Raw genomic sequence first — 14,651 nt, 5'->3', positions numbered from 1 at the left:
ATTAAGAAAATTTCAGATTTGAACATGGTAAAATAAACTGTTAAATGAGAGGGTCCGTCCCAAAAGATATTTTGTATTAAATGAAAACTAACCTGGATATGGGGTAGTGACTAAAGCTTTAAGGAATCCAGACGTACAACATAATAATAGTACCCTGTATCAGATTGATGCAAAACAAATTGATATTGACCTTTTAGACAGGATTTTACAAAAGAAAACCTCTCTGGTATTTTGGGTGGATTTTTATATCTCTGCCCCCCTGCGGGATTTGGACATGTGAGATCTCTTTCTAACGTCCAGAGCCAATGGACTCGAGGGGAACTCCCATATTAGTCCTTATTTGGTCATTGTGTGTGTTATATGCCGCATAGCCAAGACCGGAAGCAGCAGCCATCTGGTGGCTCCATTAGCAGCTAAACTTTGCTATGCGAATTTTTACATAAAAATGAATTATGGTTATAATAATTATATTGCCCGAAAAATTATCAACCTAATGGAATAACCGATTCAGCGCGTTTTCTCGTTTAAATTTGCATTGCACACGTCTTTGATCCAATTACAGCTACGTGAGACGATCGTCCCTTAGAAGCTATGTAAAGGTACGTGTTGTGATGGTCTGTCTTGCCTCCCCTTCGCAAAATTCGATCACTCAGTGAGTACTATATACCTAAATAGTCTTGGAAACTCACTTTTATTCGGTATCTTGATGGCAGCAGATAAGTAATAGGTACTTTTACTGAGTTCTGTGACAATGTCCGTTAGCATTTTTCGCTATGGGTAGTATATAGATATCATCACATGAAGTGTCGAATTCGGAACAGGGGAAGCACAAGACAGACATCACAACACTTTGTACTTTCATAGTTTTAGGGAGATCGTTCTCACGTGAGCTGTTAATCGATCCAAAAGACGTGGTCAATGCATAAACGAAAAACGCGCTGGATCGTTATTCTAGGTGATAATTTCTGGCAATAATTGAATTATTATAATCTAATTCATTTTATGTAAAAAATCGCTACAAAATTAGGCTGCTAACTGTAGCCACCAGAGGGCTCTGCTCGGGTCTTGGCTATGCGCAGTATTACCACACACCACATGAACCAAATAAGGACCTATATGGAAGTTCCCTCGAGTCATGGCTCTGACGGTTAGAGAGATCTCACATGCAAAATCCAGCAGGGGGAGCAGAGATATGAAAATCACCAATACCCCAGAAGAGTTTCTTTTCTAATCTGTCTAAAAAAAGGTCAAATTCAATTGTTTTTGCATCATCTTGATACGGGTACTTATTATATGTGTGTTACTTTGGATTCCTAAAGCTTTTTAGTCTACTAACCATCATCCAAGTTTGAGTTTTCACTATAAGTACAAATATCTTTGACGACACTATTCATTACAGTTTTTTACCATTGTCAATCTGAATTCTTTAAAATAAAAAAACATCCTATATTGATCTGACACCTTCTAGATCCAATGACATGGGTTGGTTTAGCAATTACTTGAGAAAAGTTATTAATTTACCCTTTAGAAAGGGAAGTATGGTCATTTGTTTTCGGGATGTCATATTGAGCCTGAAACCTAAAAACACGCTCTGGTTAACAGGTTAAGTCAGTTAAAGCATTTGCTGATTATTTTGGGGCTATATTTCATTTTTTGGATTTACATTAATGTTTTTATAATAGTATCCCATATCAGCATAATTAATTGGTATCCCTAGAGTTGCCCTAGTAATATTTGTACTCTTTAGAGCTTCTTTGCCCGAGTACAGTCCTGTATTAATGAGACGAGTATGTGTTCAGGTTGGACGAGGCGCTGAAACGGTGAGGCAAGACCCAGAGAAGTTCCAAGGAGCGTTTCAGAGGTTGGTCCAGGAGGACACGGAGCGTACCCCCTGGCAAGCGTTCCCCAACAAGAGGGCGCCACACCATCAAGGTCTTCGCACAGTGTTCTTTTGTTCACGCTTATTTAAGTTGTGTACAATAGAGCTGCCTATAATGGATTAGGGGATGCAGTTATATTCGAATATTCGTTACCAGTCTCCATAGCGGATATACTATTAAAAATCGATTTTTTTTATATTATTTAGTTCTTTTTCTTTTCCGGGCTTAGTTTCACCAAAATAGACTAATGTAATAATTTAAGTAATAAGAATTAAAATTGTAAATGTGCCATTGTCACACACCAGTTGTTTTAACTTGTAAACTTGGGAGGAAGCCTGCGGGCAGAGAGGACGCTCCTGCAGCAGCCTACACACCGCCCCGCCACCCCCTCTCCCTCACACGTGCGACTAAGATGACAAAGCGGCCAGGTAAAAAGTTGATGTGTTTATTGTCGTTTTATTTAGTTTGTATGTTACATGTTCCAGTAAAGAAAAACAACCGGGAATTCCGTTGTCTGATTGTTTTTTTTCTTCTCCGGTGGCGATAGAATAATCCATATATCGTAGCGCTAAAACCATTAGATTATGGGGTCAGTTTCGCAACCTAATAAATTAAAATGTAAGGTTGGTAATCTGTCATACAGTGTTGGATAAAAATTCAGAAACACCTGAGAAAACTAAAACTGACACCAAAACAATTTGACCACAGGGCCCCGTGTACAGGCAAGGGAAGAGCAGGACCTTCTGAATCACATTACCCAATCACAATGGAGGTAGTCACCGTGGAATTAAAAGCAACCACGTTAATTGTACAACTTATTACAGAGTTAGGACAAACCAATCGTTTCTTCATTAGTTTCCCAATAATAATTCTGTGGTGTTTCCTTGCAGGTGAGTCGGAAAGCGGTCTGGAAGGTAACACACCTGAAACCCACAGAGCCCTGAGCGAGAAGGAACCTTGGCGACCTGGTGACCAGGCCAGCATGAGCTACGAGCGGGTGAGGGACTGGTTCTCCTCCACCACCAGGAGGGGGGAGGAGGGCAAGGAGCTGTTCAGTGACGAGGAGGCAGAGAGGGAGGAGGAGGAAGAGGACGAGGAGGAAGAGGAAGAGGAAGACGAGGAGGAGGAGGAGGAGGAGGAGGAGGAGGAGGCAGCAGCAGAGCATGCAGACAGCGAAGAAGAGATGGAGGTGAAGGAGCAAGGAGAGGAGGAGACTGATGACGACTGCAACGAGGAGGAGGTGAAGGAGGTGAAGGAGGAGGAAGAGGAAGAGGAGGAAGCAGTTGAGGAGAAATCTGAAGGGGTCAGCCAATCACAGCCTCAGGCAGAAGAGCAGACAGGAGCAGAGAGGTGCGTTTGATTTCTCTCACACGAACACTGGTGATAAGTTACCCTCACGTCTTTATGACAAAAAGTTTGCTTTTGTTTTATTCAGACTCTGAATGTGAATACCTTACATGTAACAATAATCAGAACACAATTAGTTAAAAGAAAAGTATTTCTATAAAACTGACTATAATATCACTGGATCTTTAACTATTTGACATAATGACCTTTATGAAATGCTGTTGTTTGACTTTTTTAAGATATAGTTTGACTTTTTCTTTTATTCTACATTATGACTTTTAGAACTTCAAAATAAAAAATAATAATACACCAGCTGCCTATTATGACTAATAATGCGTAAATAAAACCAAGATCTTTTTTCACTCAAATAAAATGACAAGCAAGCAAACATGTGTTCACCTCTATGATGAGAGTATGAAACACTTGAACATTTGCATCTTGAAGAAAATAAAAATAGTTTGATTAATTTGCGATAAAACAAGGGCCATCATGCGATTTATTGCCATTTCATATTTTAACAATGACAGCCCGACTTGAACATACTAGACTTTTTCATTACATACTTTACTGTGTATCATTTACAACTTATTATACTGACTATTCCACGGCATAGTACCATTTATATCTATTTTTACTTTACTTACGCATTACTACACCTGACTTTGCTCAGCATCAACAATATGTGGACTATACTAAACAGGTCATGATATTTAAAGACAAATGTATATTAATAATCCTAATATATCATAGACATGCAACGATAAGTTGACTAATCGCCTGAATTGACGACTATTGGTCCACTAGAAAAATCTTCAGTCGAGGGCAGCCCTAAATCTTATTATCTGAGACTAGAATAAACCCATTTCTTTAGGCATTTCACATTTGAAAATGAAATAATATTTGACATTATGTCTGTGTTTCTTCTTTTAATCTGTAGAATCAGTGCTGCTTCCTCACACTGTGGAGTGGACATGGAGGGAGAAGGTGTCAGTGTTTCTCAGCTGGTGGCTCGGGACCTAAACATGGCCGCAGGAGGCTCACAGGTGGACTAACTGATCTAGAGTCTGTGCCTTGGATTGGAGCTTTGGGTTCTGCAGCAGCTGAGAAACACTGAGAGGACGCTGATCTACAGACAGGAAGGGTTTGAGGGGCTGAGGGGACCAACAGCAGAGTAAGTCCCCTGCTCCTGTACAAATATCAAGGCTTTTATTTTTTGCCCTTTGTCCTTTTTCTTACAAAAGAAGGAATCACTGTTTTTAAAGTGAGACGTGAGACCTTGCATGGTTTTTTCATAATTATCAAAAAACGTTTCTCTGAATGATGGACCATTTTCTCAAGGCCCCCAAAACGTTTTACTGTTCTGATGAAAAGAGGTTTTTGAAACCATACTGTTTTTTTATGTGAATAGACAAATTAGTGCCATTCTGTTTATCATTTCTTTTTCTGAATCAAAGGAAATCAGTGCGAGTCTGCGTGCGAACTTTTTTGTATTTTTTTTTAAGTCTTAACGACATATACATATAATGGAAACTAAATCCATGATACTATTATTACGCTATCCTGAGTTCTTTTGAATACAGTGATGATTTCCATGTGAGCAGGTGTTTGGGTCCATTCAGTTTCAATGACGTCAAATCAGCTTCTGGATTAACGTCCAAAAACGCAAAAGGCACCAACACCTTCAAAAATCCACCTTAAAACTATCATTTGGCAATTATTAGATTCCATTTTTTATCAGATGTATTATGCTCTACATAGTGGATTTAAGTTATTCCAAAATGCAACTATAAGGTAGGCTCATCAAGTTATTTACCTCCATAAATACACAAACAATTTAGATTTTTAACTCAATATCAATGTATCAAAATTAAAGAGTTTCAATGATTTTAAAATAATAATTTTATATTAGGATAAAAAATAAGAAAGAAATCCTTTCATTTGAATAACCATCATGGTGTTTACCATACTGCTTAGAATACAATATTCATCTTACACAAATAAAATAACAAAAAGGTCACTTTCAAAAATGTGAATAAATAAATAAAAACATGTTATGTTTTTTGACTGTTGGTCTGTGTTCTTTAAAGATTTCCCTCAGGCTCGGACTAATGATTATGTTTGTTAAACCTTTCTGATGGACCTTCATTAATCAGAGAACAATCGTCATTTAAAATGTATTTTTGTTGGTCCGACAGTCACAAGGTTACAATGAAGAATAATAAAGGAAACTACGAACCTTACACTCTGTGGAAATGATTATGTATCACTAATTTCTGACATTAAAAATAATTACGACTCAAGGCAAATAAGTTCATTAAACATATATAGAACAAAAAATAATCCGTACTTTTAACATCTCAGACTTATAATTAAATTAATTATATAAAATATGTACATTTTTACTAACTGCTTTCTCTATACACATATCCTACCTGCCACCTTTTGACAAGTTCAAGGGTTCTCAGAGGCATTGTGGGAAATGTAGGAACAAGTCACAATACAATAGCCAGTTAGAGATAGACCAAAAATAATGACAAATCATGACTACAAAATGAAATGAAAGAAGTAAACAAAATGTTTTAAGGTGGATTTTTCTTTGAGCTCTACATTAAAGCTCTGAGAACACGATTCAAAAGAAAGATGGAGGAGGATGATACAGATGAAACTTCAGTCACTTTTTCGTCATTCTTTGGACACTTGCCAAATAAATTATTTTTCCAACAACAAGCTGATTTCGTGATCGACTCGAAACGGAGATGAACCCATACACTGTTTGTGTCTTGTCCAAAAAGAAAAAACAGAAAAAGGCACGTGTGCTCTTCTTCAGGAAACCGGCAACTTTACCTCAGTCAGTGAAGCTACTAACTCGGCAAGATTGTGACATCTACACTTCTCTTTTTCTATAGAATACTGTATGCATGAATATACGAGTACACGATAATAATTATGTCTCCTGAGATGGCGTTTCTGTCTTTCTTTGTCCGTGCCACCTAAGTTTAAATCACTTTAAAAAGAAAATAAAAGAAGACATAGTTATTGTTTATTGCTCAAATACGGGTGAACTAGCAAAACAATATCCTTCAGGTTTTTCCACGAGAAATAATATTTTAGGGATGAGAAACCACAAGCACTTGGCTCGGTTCCCACGGGAACTTTTTAACTTTTCATACGTGGGGTAAAAAAAAAAGAAATGCTATTATAATATTTGTCTTTTCTCTGCTCTCCATGTAGGACTGTTAGGATATGCAATGAGAAAACAATCAGCGGAGGTTTCTGGGTTTTATTGATCCTTTTCCAGCTCTGTACGTTACGCCTTTCTGCCATTTTACATCGCTTTATTAGCCAACTTTTTAGTAGTTAATTTATTTATTATATCTGGACTTTCATGGATATCTTCTTTTGTCTGCAAGCGAAAAATAAAAAGTGAAAAACAAGTTTGATTCAGATGCTCGTTTTTTATTGAGACTCACTATAATCTCTGATTAAGTGCATTTTATTATTATTTATGTTTTCTTTTTTTTTTCTGGCTTAGTTTCAACCAAAATATAGACTAATGCTAATAATAGTAATAGTATTAATAATTGTAAATGGCCATTGGTCACACCACCAGTTTGTTTTCCTGTAAACTTGGAGGAAGCCTGCGTGCAGAGCAGACTTCTGCTGCAGCACGCTACACACCGACCCCGCCCCCCCCGACCATACCATTTTTTCTACTTGCTCATTTCAATGTTTAGATGCTTTTTTGCAACGTTATCTAACGATTTTGGGGCTTTTATGTCTATTTTTCACTATTTTCTGACATTTTATGCACAAAACATTCAATCAAAGAAATAATATCTTAAATGTCGTCTTATTGCTTTGTCGGGCCTAAAGACCATAAAACTGAAAGATATTAAAACGAGACACATTTTAAACAATGATAACAACCATCACATTTGTTGTTGCTGATTCATTTTATGTATATAATGTACAAATCATTTCATTTTAAACTATAATCATTGTTAGTAAATGCTCATTTAAAGAAAAAAATTCTGCATTGCACCTGCTGAGTATTTCACGTAAAGCATATTTTTCCTGTTGTAAAACACCTGCATGTCTTGTTCACAGCATTTTTTTAAAGAGAAATATCCACCTTCCTCTTCATATCTTTCCACAGAAACCTGAATAATATTCTAAATGTAACCATGTGTGATTCCACTCCTGCTGTTTGTTCCAGCAGCTTCATTCCTCTGGAGCTTCCCACAGCGAGTCTGTGTTTTAATCCTCTACAGAGGTATTCACCGTCGCCCAGTGAGCCTGGTGAAATGCCATAGAAACCAGCGGCACCATAGAAACCAGTCCACCAGGAACATACTGTTCTTCTGCACATCAAACCGCTGCCTCTGCACTCTCACCTCTACCGCTCCACCTGCCGCTTTCTCACTCCGCTTTACATTTCAGGGACTATTTTGTTGTTGTTTTTATAATATGAAATCAACAGATTTTAGGGTGAATTTGTCTGTGCCTGAGAAAAATGTTTGGGAGCCATGTTGGGGCGTTTTGGTGTCTGTGTGGTGAAAATGGAGGTTCTTCTTCCAGCAGATGGCAGTGTGAGCTCAGACACCGCCTCTCCTCCCTCTACTGTAAATCATGTAAAGCTGCTTGGGGGGGGGGTTAGGAAATACAACATTTGTTCACAGATCTGGGCATTATCCTGAGTTGACCGGCCGGAATCACTGCCACTGTTTTTTCTCCTGTTTGTGAACAAAACTCACAGGGAGGGCAAGGTTGATTCACGTCCTTCCCCACACCGAGTTCTGCCGCATTTTGTGGCGTCGGGTCTCCCTCAAAATCACCAAGGACATGCCACACATGGTCTGGCAGAGGAAACACAGACAGGGTGGTTAGCACGAGGAGGAAGTACAAGTAGTTTTAAGGGGGAGATACAGTAAAGAAGAAGAAGAAAGGTGGCAGATGAAGAGTTAACCTCCACAAGACCCGTCTGAACCAGGGGTGGGACCTGCTCCTTCATAAGCCCAGCAGAGATAGAGAGAGGGAGGGAGGGAGGGAGGAGGAAGAGGAGGGGGATGATAGAGAGAGGAGGAAATTAGAGTCGACACGAGTGGTGTGACGGGCCGAACAGAGGCCGAGTAAGGATAGCCGAGAACCCTTTCACTACTGACCTACTTCCTCCAACACACACATACACGTGTGCACAAATGTGTTTGTGTGATTTTATAAGGCAGGTCGATGAGGACTAAATCTTGTGTTAAATGCTACACACACTCAGAAACACACACTCTGAAAGCAAGCAGTTCTACATGTTGAACCATTTTACGTGCATTCACACAAGAGTGCAAGAAGTACTTACTCGAGATGAAGTAGTAATACCAGAGTGTAGAAATATTTCACTCCAAGTAAAAGTCCTGCATCAAAACCTAAAACCTGTTTAGAAAGTACTCATTATGCAGAGTAATAGGCTGTTACTGGACTTTAGTGACTGATGCATCGATGTGTTCATCAGTTCATTGATGCAGCTGGTATCTAAATAACTTATATACAGCCAGTGGCGGCCGGCCCATAGGGGCGCTAGGGGCGCCGCCCCCCCTCTTCCCACATGTTTCATAGTCATTAAAAATTAAAAAATAAATACAAAAATGTGTTTCAAATTTTTTTTTTTTTTTTTTAAAGAACAAGGTAAATATTATATAGTTGGTATCAGTAAAGTGTATAATCTACAATAAAATCTCGTTTAAAATTGTTTTACGATGTCTAAAGTTACTGATAAGTCACATGTTTCCTGGCTGGCCGCAGCGTGTATCATTACCCTCTCTCGTCCGGGCGGTAGAAAGGAGCCCTCAGCCAGAGCAGCAGCAGCCAACAAGCTGACTGTTGCTATCTGTAAACTATGCCGCCGAAACATAATTTCAGCCAATCAGCGTCGTCAGATCTGAAGCTCAAAGGGCGCCCTGTCAGCGCCCTGGCCTGTGTGTCTGTGAGTTGTTTGGACTCGTATCCAAGGTGACGCTACAGTAGTTGTCTGCAGGTGTAGACTCTGGTGCTAGTGGACCGCTGGAGCTGTAGATTAACATTTGCATGCTTATTGTAGTTGTAAGGGCAATGCCTGTAGCACCATGGAGCATATGTGTTGGCTGGACCTGTATTTTACAGGAAAGGAGTGATCAGAGCAGGGCCGGCCCTAGACTTTTGGGGGCCCTAAGCGAGCTTTGGCTTGGGGGCCCCCCTCACTCTAGCGCGTTCTCACTACACACAACACGGAACCAACTTTTGTCTTATGATGTTAGCATAAGCACACATATTGTATAAATAAGCATGTAAACACCGGGGACCTAACCTACTCTAGGGGGGTCCTCACCTCCTCTAGGGGGGCCCGGGGGCATGCTCCCCCGGGAAGATTTTTTTTAAAATATTGAAGAAGTTAAAAGAATCAATCTGGTGCACTTTGAGAGCAAAATTAAGAGATCTATGGATACATCTCTCCAACACCCATATGAAACAGAACTGTAAGAGATTTTCTGTATGGATTATTTACAAAATCACTTAAACTGTATTCTTGTTTTGTTCATATAGTATTTCATAACTGTTTTTCATTTATTCTCTCTGGCTGTCCATCTCATGAGATGTTCACATAGAACTTAGCTGTCAATAGGAATATCATTCCAGAAGACTTATAATTTCTTGCAAATATCTGTCACAAAAGAGGTTGCACATTTAAATTCAGGTGTTGTTATGGCAATGTCAGTGTGGCCAAACAGCCAATTTTACTGCCTGCGCAAATATGTTCAAACATGCGTTGACACGTAAAGCAGTGGCAACTATGCCACCATTTCAGCTGACTTTTTTCTCAGAAATACTGTCACATAACATATTTAAGTGCGTAGGTTGATGCTTAGCAAAGCTAACTATGAAACACTTTAACTGAACAGGACTCCGGATCAACTGTGTAACTGTAAGGTGCTTATAGTTCATGTCGAACAGTAGCTTTTCTTTTGAAATTACCACTAACGCTTAAAAAACATACATTTAGTTGTATGACAAAAGTGTTATTTTAATGATATCTTGGGCTAGCTATATTCTACTGCTAACGGTTTAGCTTACCCGCTGATTCAAAGTAACGCTCACGTACGCTGTAATTTATGCTTTTGCTACATGTTCGCATGTAACTTGGAGTTCACTGACATTTACATACCTTGTTTTACCTGGGCCCAAGTTGTGCTTCTGCGGGTTGTTGTGTGAGCCCCCACCCACTGAGAATTTGTTCGTATTTTTTAGAAAACATTTTTCTTTATTGTCCATCTTTTCAAACTTCTGGAGTCTCACTGACAGTTTATTTTAAGACATTGTCACAGCTCACAGGATTAGGTACTAGGCATGGCTGGTATCATTTTTTCATACGTCATACCTTGCTGCACGTCATGCCGTGGTATCCGGTAATATGACGGTATCAGTCCCAATTTAAGGGGTCATTTCTCCCAAAAAAAATTTTTTTACCTCACTAATATCAACAGCCCCACCAAAAATATTTCGCCCACCAGGCCTGCCAGCTGACATTATGACTTTGCGGGTCGACTTGAGTGAGGGGCGGTTCGGCCGGCAAATAGATGTTTCAAACGGTATATTATATGTCGCGGTTGCTAAAATGCAGCCCGAGGCCGGTAGACGCTCGCAAAGTGCCGCGACGTGCCGCAAGTGCAAAAACAAGGGCTTGCATACATGACACATTGTGGCAAAATGGCACAAGTTTGAGATCGGATTACAGGACGCGTTTGTATATGTCCGACGTTGTTTCCATTAGTGAGCTAGTTAACAATATTCTCATACATAACATTTTCCCGGGGAGTAAATACTTGACTTAATTGCAATAAAAGTTTGCTATATCACTTAACTAGTTTGGCATATTATTTTCCGCTGCATGTGCTTAAAAACCTATTTCATTGCATTTCATTGGATTACTCGCCGTGAATGTTTTAGACGTAAATGCCTTTCGTTTTTAAACCGTCCAACCTCAAAACTTACCAAACATCAACCAGCTTGCATAGGAATTAAATACACAAACAATTGTGATAGCTGTATTAAAGCTCCGGAGGTGGAAACAGTCCTGATTAAATTGATTTTGGGTCAGAAATCGGGGAGAAATGCGGGAGATGTCCCGCGAAAATTCGCGAGGGTTGGCAAGCTATGACACACACACACACACACACACACACACAACACACACACACACTACACACACACACACACACACACACACACACACACACCACACACACACCACACACAATTGTTCGTATTGTAGGTCTGCCTGATTTTTAAATTGGGGAAATTAAATCATTTGAGTCTTCCCAAAGCACCAGTGTTCTGCAGTTGTGTGGCTTACTGGACTGTTGCACAGGAAGACTTCATAGCTAACCACACTGAAGATTATGGGATTATTCTCATATTTGTATGCCCTCAATTCGTCCCCCCCCCCCTCCCCTCTAACATTCACCAGAAGTCATAATTTAAGGGGTCATTTCTCCAAAAGATTTTCCGGGGGACGATTCCCCGGACCACCCTAGTATGATTTGTCACCAATTTCCCATAGCCCCCACCAAAAATATTTTTCCACCAGCCGCCACTTGTATACAGCTGGGATAGCGTGTCAATGTCCCATGTTATTCAATCATTTGTAATAATATATAAACATAGGGACTTGTTGATATAAATGAACCTAATATCTGAATCTGTAATAGTAACACAAACAAATGTTAGAAAAGACAAGTCTTGCTCTAATGTTCTCTCTGTAGCCGAGTAAAGTAGAAGATGGAAATACTTGAAAGGCTCATTCCAAACCGCACCCCTACCCACACTTACCCTCAGTTCACGCGGAGGATCGGCCACATTAAGTGGCTGTTCCAAACCAAACGAGTGTTGTGGAGGGTTATCAAGCCCTCAAACAGCGAGTCTGCTCCTTCTCAGGTCGATTAAAATTGAATACTTGCGTCCCTCACTTGCGTCGTTTCTCTTGAATTTAGTTCCCTCCCACCAGCGAAGCATTGGAGGGACGCAAAGGAAACCACGAGAAGCAGGGAAATTAGTTTTTAAGAAAAGGCAATGGGACGTCCTTTTTCCTCCGGAGCGTCGCGTGAATGCGACGTCCGTTTGTGGATGACGCTGCAACAGCTGATCGTCTTGACAGCAGCCAAGCTCTGTCCACTGTTAATTTCCACACACACCCCCGCTCTGTTAGTACACATTTACTGACACCAAACATTTGTATCATCTGTTGTAGACCCAAATAAATAAAAATAAAATAAGAACTAATTCTCAAAAAGATTAAACGCCATTTTAAAACGTATAAACGAACAATTAGTTTGATTAATATTGATTAGAGATGCACAAAATAAATAAAATAAATTCGGAGAAGAAAAAAGATTTGTGGTGACTCTAGTTAACCATAATTCACTTTTTGGGTCCCAGTTCCGACACGGACCTTGTTTAGTGTAACACGGGAATTTAGGTTGCCAAGCTAGAGCTAGCAAGGCACTCTAACTTGACTCTCATCACTGAGTACGATGTCTGATATCACTATTGCTTAATGGAAATGAAAGAGTGGAAAATCCTTCTTAAAATACTCGCCTCCGACTCCTTCTTACGGCACTACAATATGTATTATAAACCCAGTTACCATCATTCATTGGATTGCACACTGTGTTTGTTGTGTGGATATGTAGCAATAACATTTTACAATAGCACTTAATGACTGACCTGAATGGAAAATGATAATAAATGAAAATGTAAAACGAAAAAAACGATAATGAAAATGTTTTCAAAAAATGAATAAAATTATTTTTGACCACTTTGTTGTTCAGATATATCACATATTTTGTAACTTAAATGATACAAATTGATACATTAATGAAACAAAAGACGGTATAAACTGAGAAGTGACTCTCGTGCAGGTTTATGTATTTTCTTCACTCGCTGGGGAAACTGCTCTCATGTCAAGAAGCATCACATTCAAGTGGCATGCACTTCATCGTTCCCAATCACGTGAGCGATACACAGTAAAGGGGGCGGCGGTGTCTGAGGATTTCATCGGAGGATGGTCTGGGTGGTTTCCTCGATTATAGCTCCTCCATTATCGATCCTCGCTCCTCCATCTCCTCGGTCCTCCGACAAAAAATAAGGCCATAGAGAAGCCGCAGTTACGCATCGTAAAACCAAGGAGTAAGTTAGCATTTTAGCACTTCCGGTTCCTTCAAAAGAGGCAATGCATTTTTTCCCATAGGTTTTGGAAAATAGCTTGAATAAGGTTGCGGTTGACAACCAAATTTAAGAGATAAGTCACGTTTTTGTTCTACGACATTAAAATACATCAGGCAGTGACCCCACTGGTTGATTTTTGAAGAGTTTACGTGTCTGAAAAACGATGGTTTGTTACTGAATGGCTGAGAAATAGACTACAGAAATTGTCGAGGCGTTGTATTCATTACGCAGACACGTAAACACTCGCTAAGTTTGTTTCCCTGTTCTGCTTTGAAAGCAAGTACCTGCCTATCTTTAGTATCTGTATTATCTATATCTGACCATGTTAGAATCTGTATTTTGTGAAATTGTCGTTTTTAACACCGTAGTTTTTATTATAGAATAATTAATTACCAGTGTTTCCAATTTTACTGGCAATTCGTTTCGTTAAAAGCTATACGTTAGGCTTAAGCTAGCGCTAGCTAGTTAGCTACGCAATGGTTTGTTGCTTTGCTCCGGGTTGCAGCCACTAGGTCTTCCATGAACTGGCTTGTTTCTATCGTTTCCTGGCCAATGTTTCCAAAGGAGAAGTCTGGAGATTCGTGCCCATGAGGTAAGCTGGACGTTACATCTTTGTCCATGTCACGTGAAATGTAAATAATTGGGTAGTGACTTTCGCCGTTTTTTAGAGATGGCGCTGCTGAAAGACCGCAACATAAGTAAAGATAATGAATACATCCTATTAAAACTATGTGCTTATTATGATAAGTATATTAGTACAGCAGCATAACGTTTGCACCATGTTAACTAAAGATTGTAGTCAGGGAAATCAGTTTGACATATTGAATAATAACAAATCAACTCTCTGGCAGAGAACTCTGCTGCTCCATAGCTTCTCTTTGATGTAAAATCACATGTACATTTTAATTATATTCAATTTAATATTCCATCCCTCACATACTTTGTATATATAATAATTATATTTTATTTTTCTTTGTTATGCTGCCTGAACACAACATTTCCAAATTGGGATCATACAGAATATCTTATCTTAATTAATTAAGGAAATATAACTATTATAATTAGTGGTAGCAGCTGACACCTATTTCAAATATGGATTAATCTACATTTATTTCTTTTAGTTCAATTTTCATCATATAAAATGTCAAAATAGTAAAATGTTCTACGAGACCTATC

At 39.2% G+C, this 14,651-nt stretch overlaps 1 protein-coding gene across 1 annotated transcript; it reads left to right on the top strand.

The window, feature by feature from the left end:
• The first annotated feature begins 2,774 nt into the window (after positions 1–2,774).
• LOC104955949 (glutamic acid-rich protein-like) lies at positions 2,775–6,661 on the top strand. Its single transcript, XM_010783352.1, has 2 exons — positions 2,775–3,230; positions 4,165–6,661. Exons 1-2 carry the CDS (start codon positions 2,863–2,865, stop codon positions 4,277–4,279), a joined length of 483 nt encoding a protein of 160 aa, XP_010781654.1. The 5' UTR covers positions 2,775–2,862; the 3' UTR covers positions 4,280–6,661.
• Positions 6,662–14,651: the final 7,990 nt, after the last annotated feature.

The sequence above is a fragment of the Notothenia coriiceps genome, unplaced genomic scaffold (assembly GCF_000735185.1).
Source record: "Notothenia coriiceps isolate Sejong01 unplaced genomic scaffold, NC01 NC01_scaffold00025094, whole genome shotgun sequence".
NCBI lineage: Eukaryota > Metazoa > Chordata > Actinopteri > Perciformes > Nototheniidae > Notothenia > Notothenia coriiceps.
The sequence above is the reverse complement of the archived record's forward strand: the minus strand, read 5'-3'. Positions and strand labels throughout refer to the sequence as shown.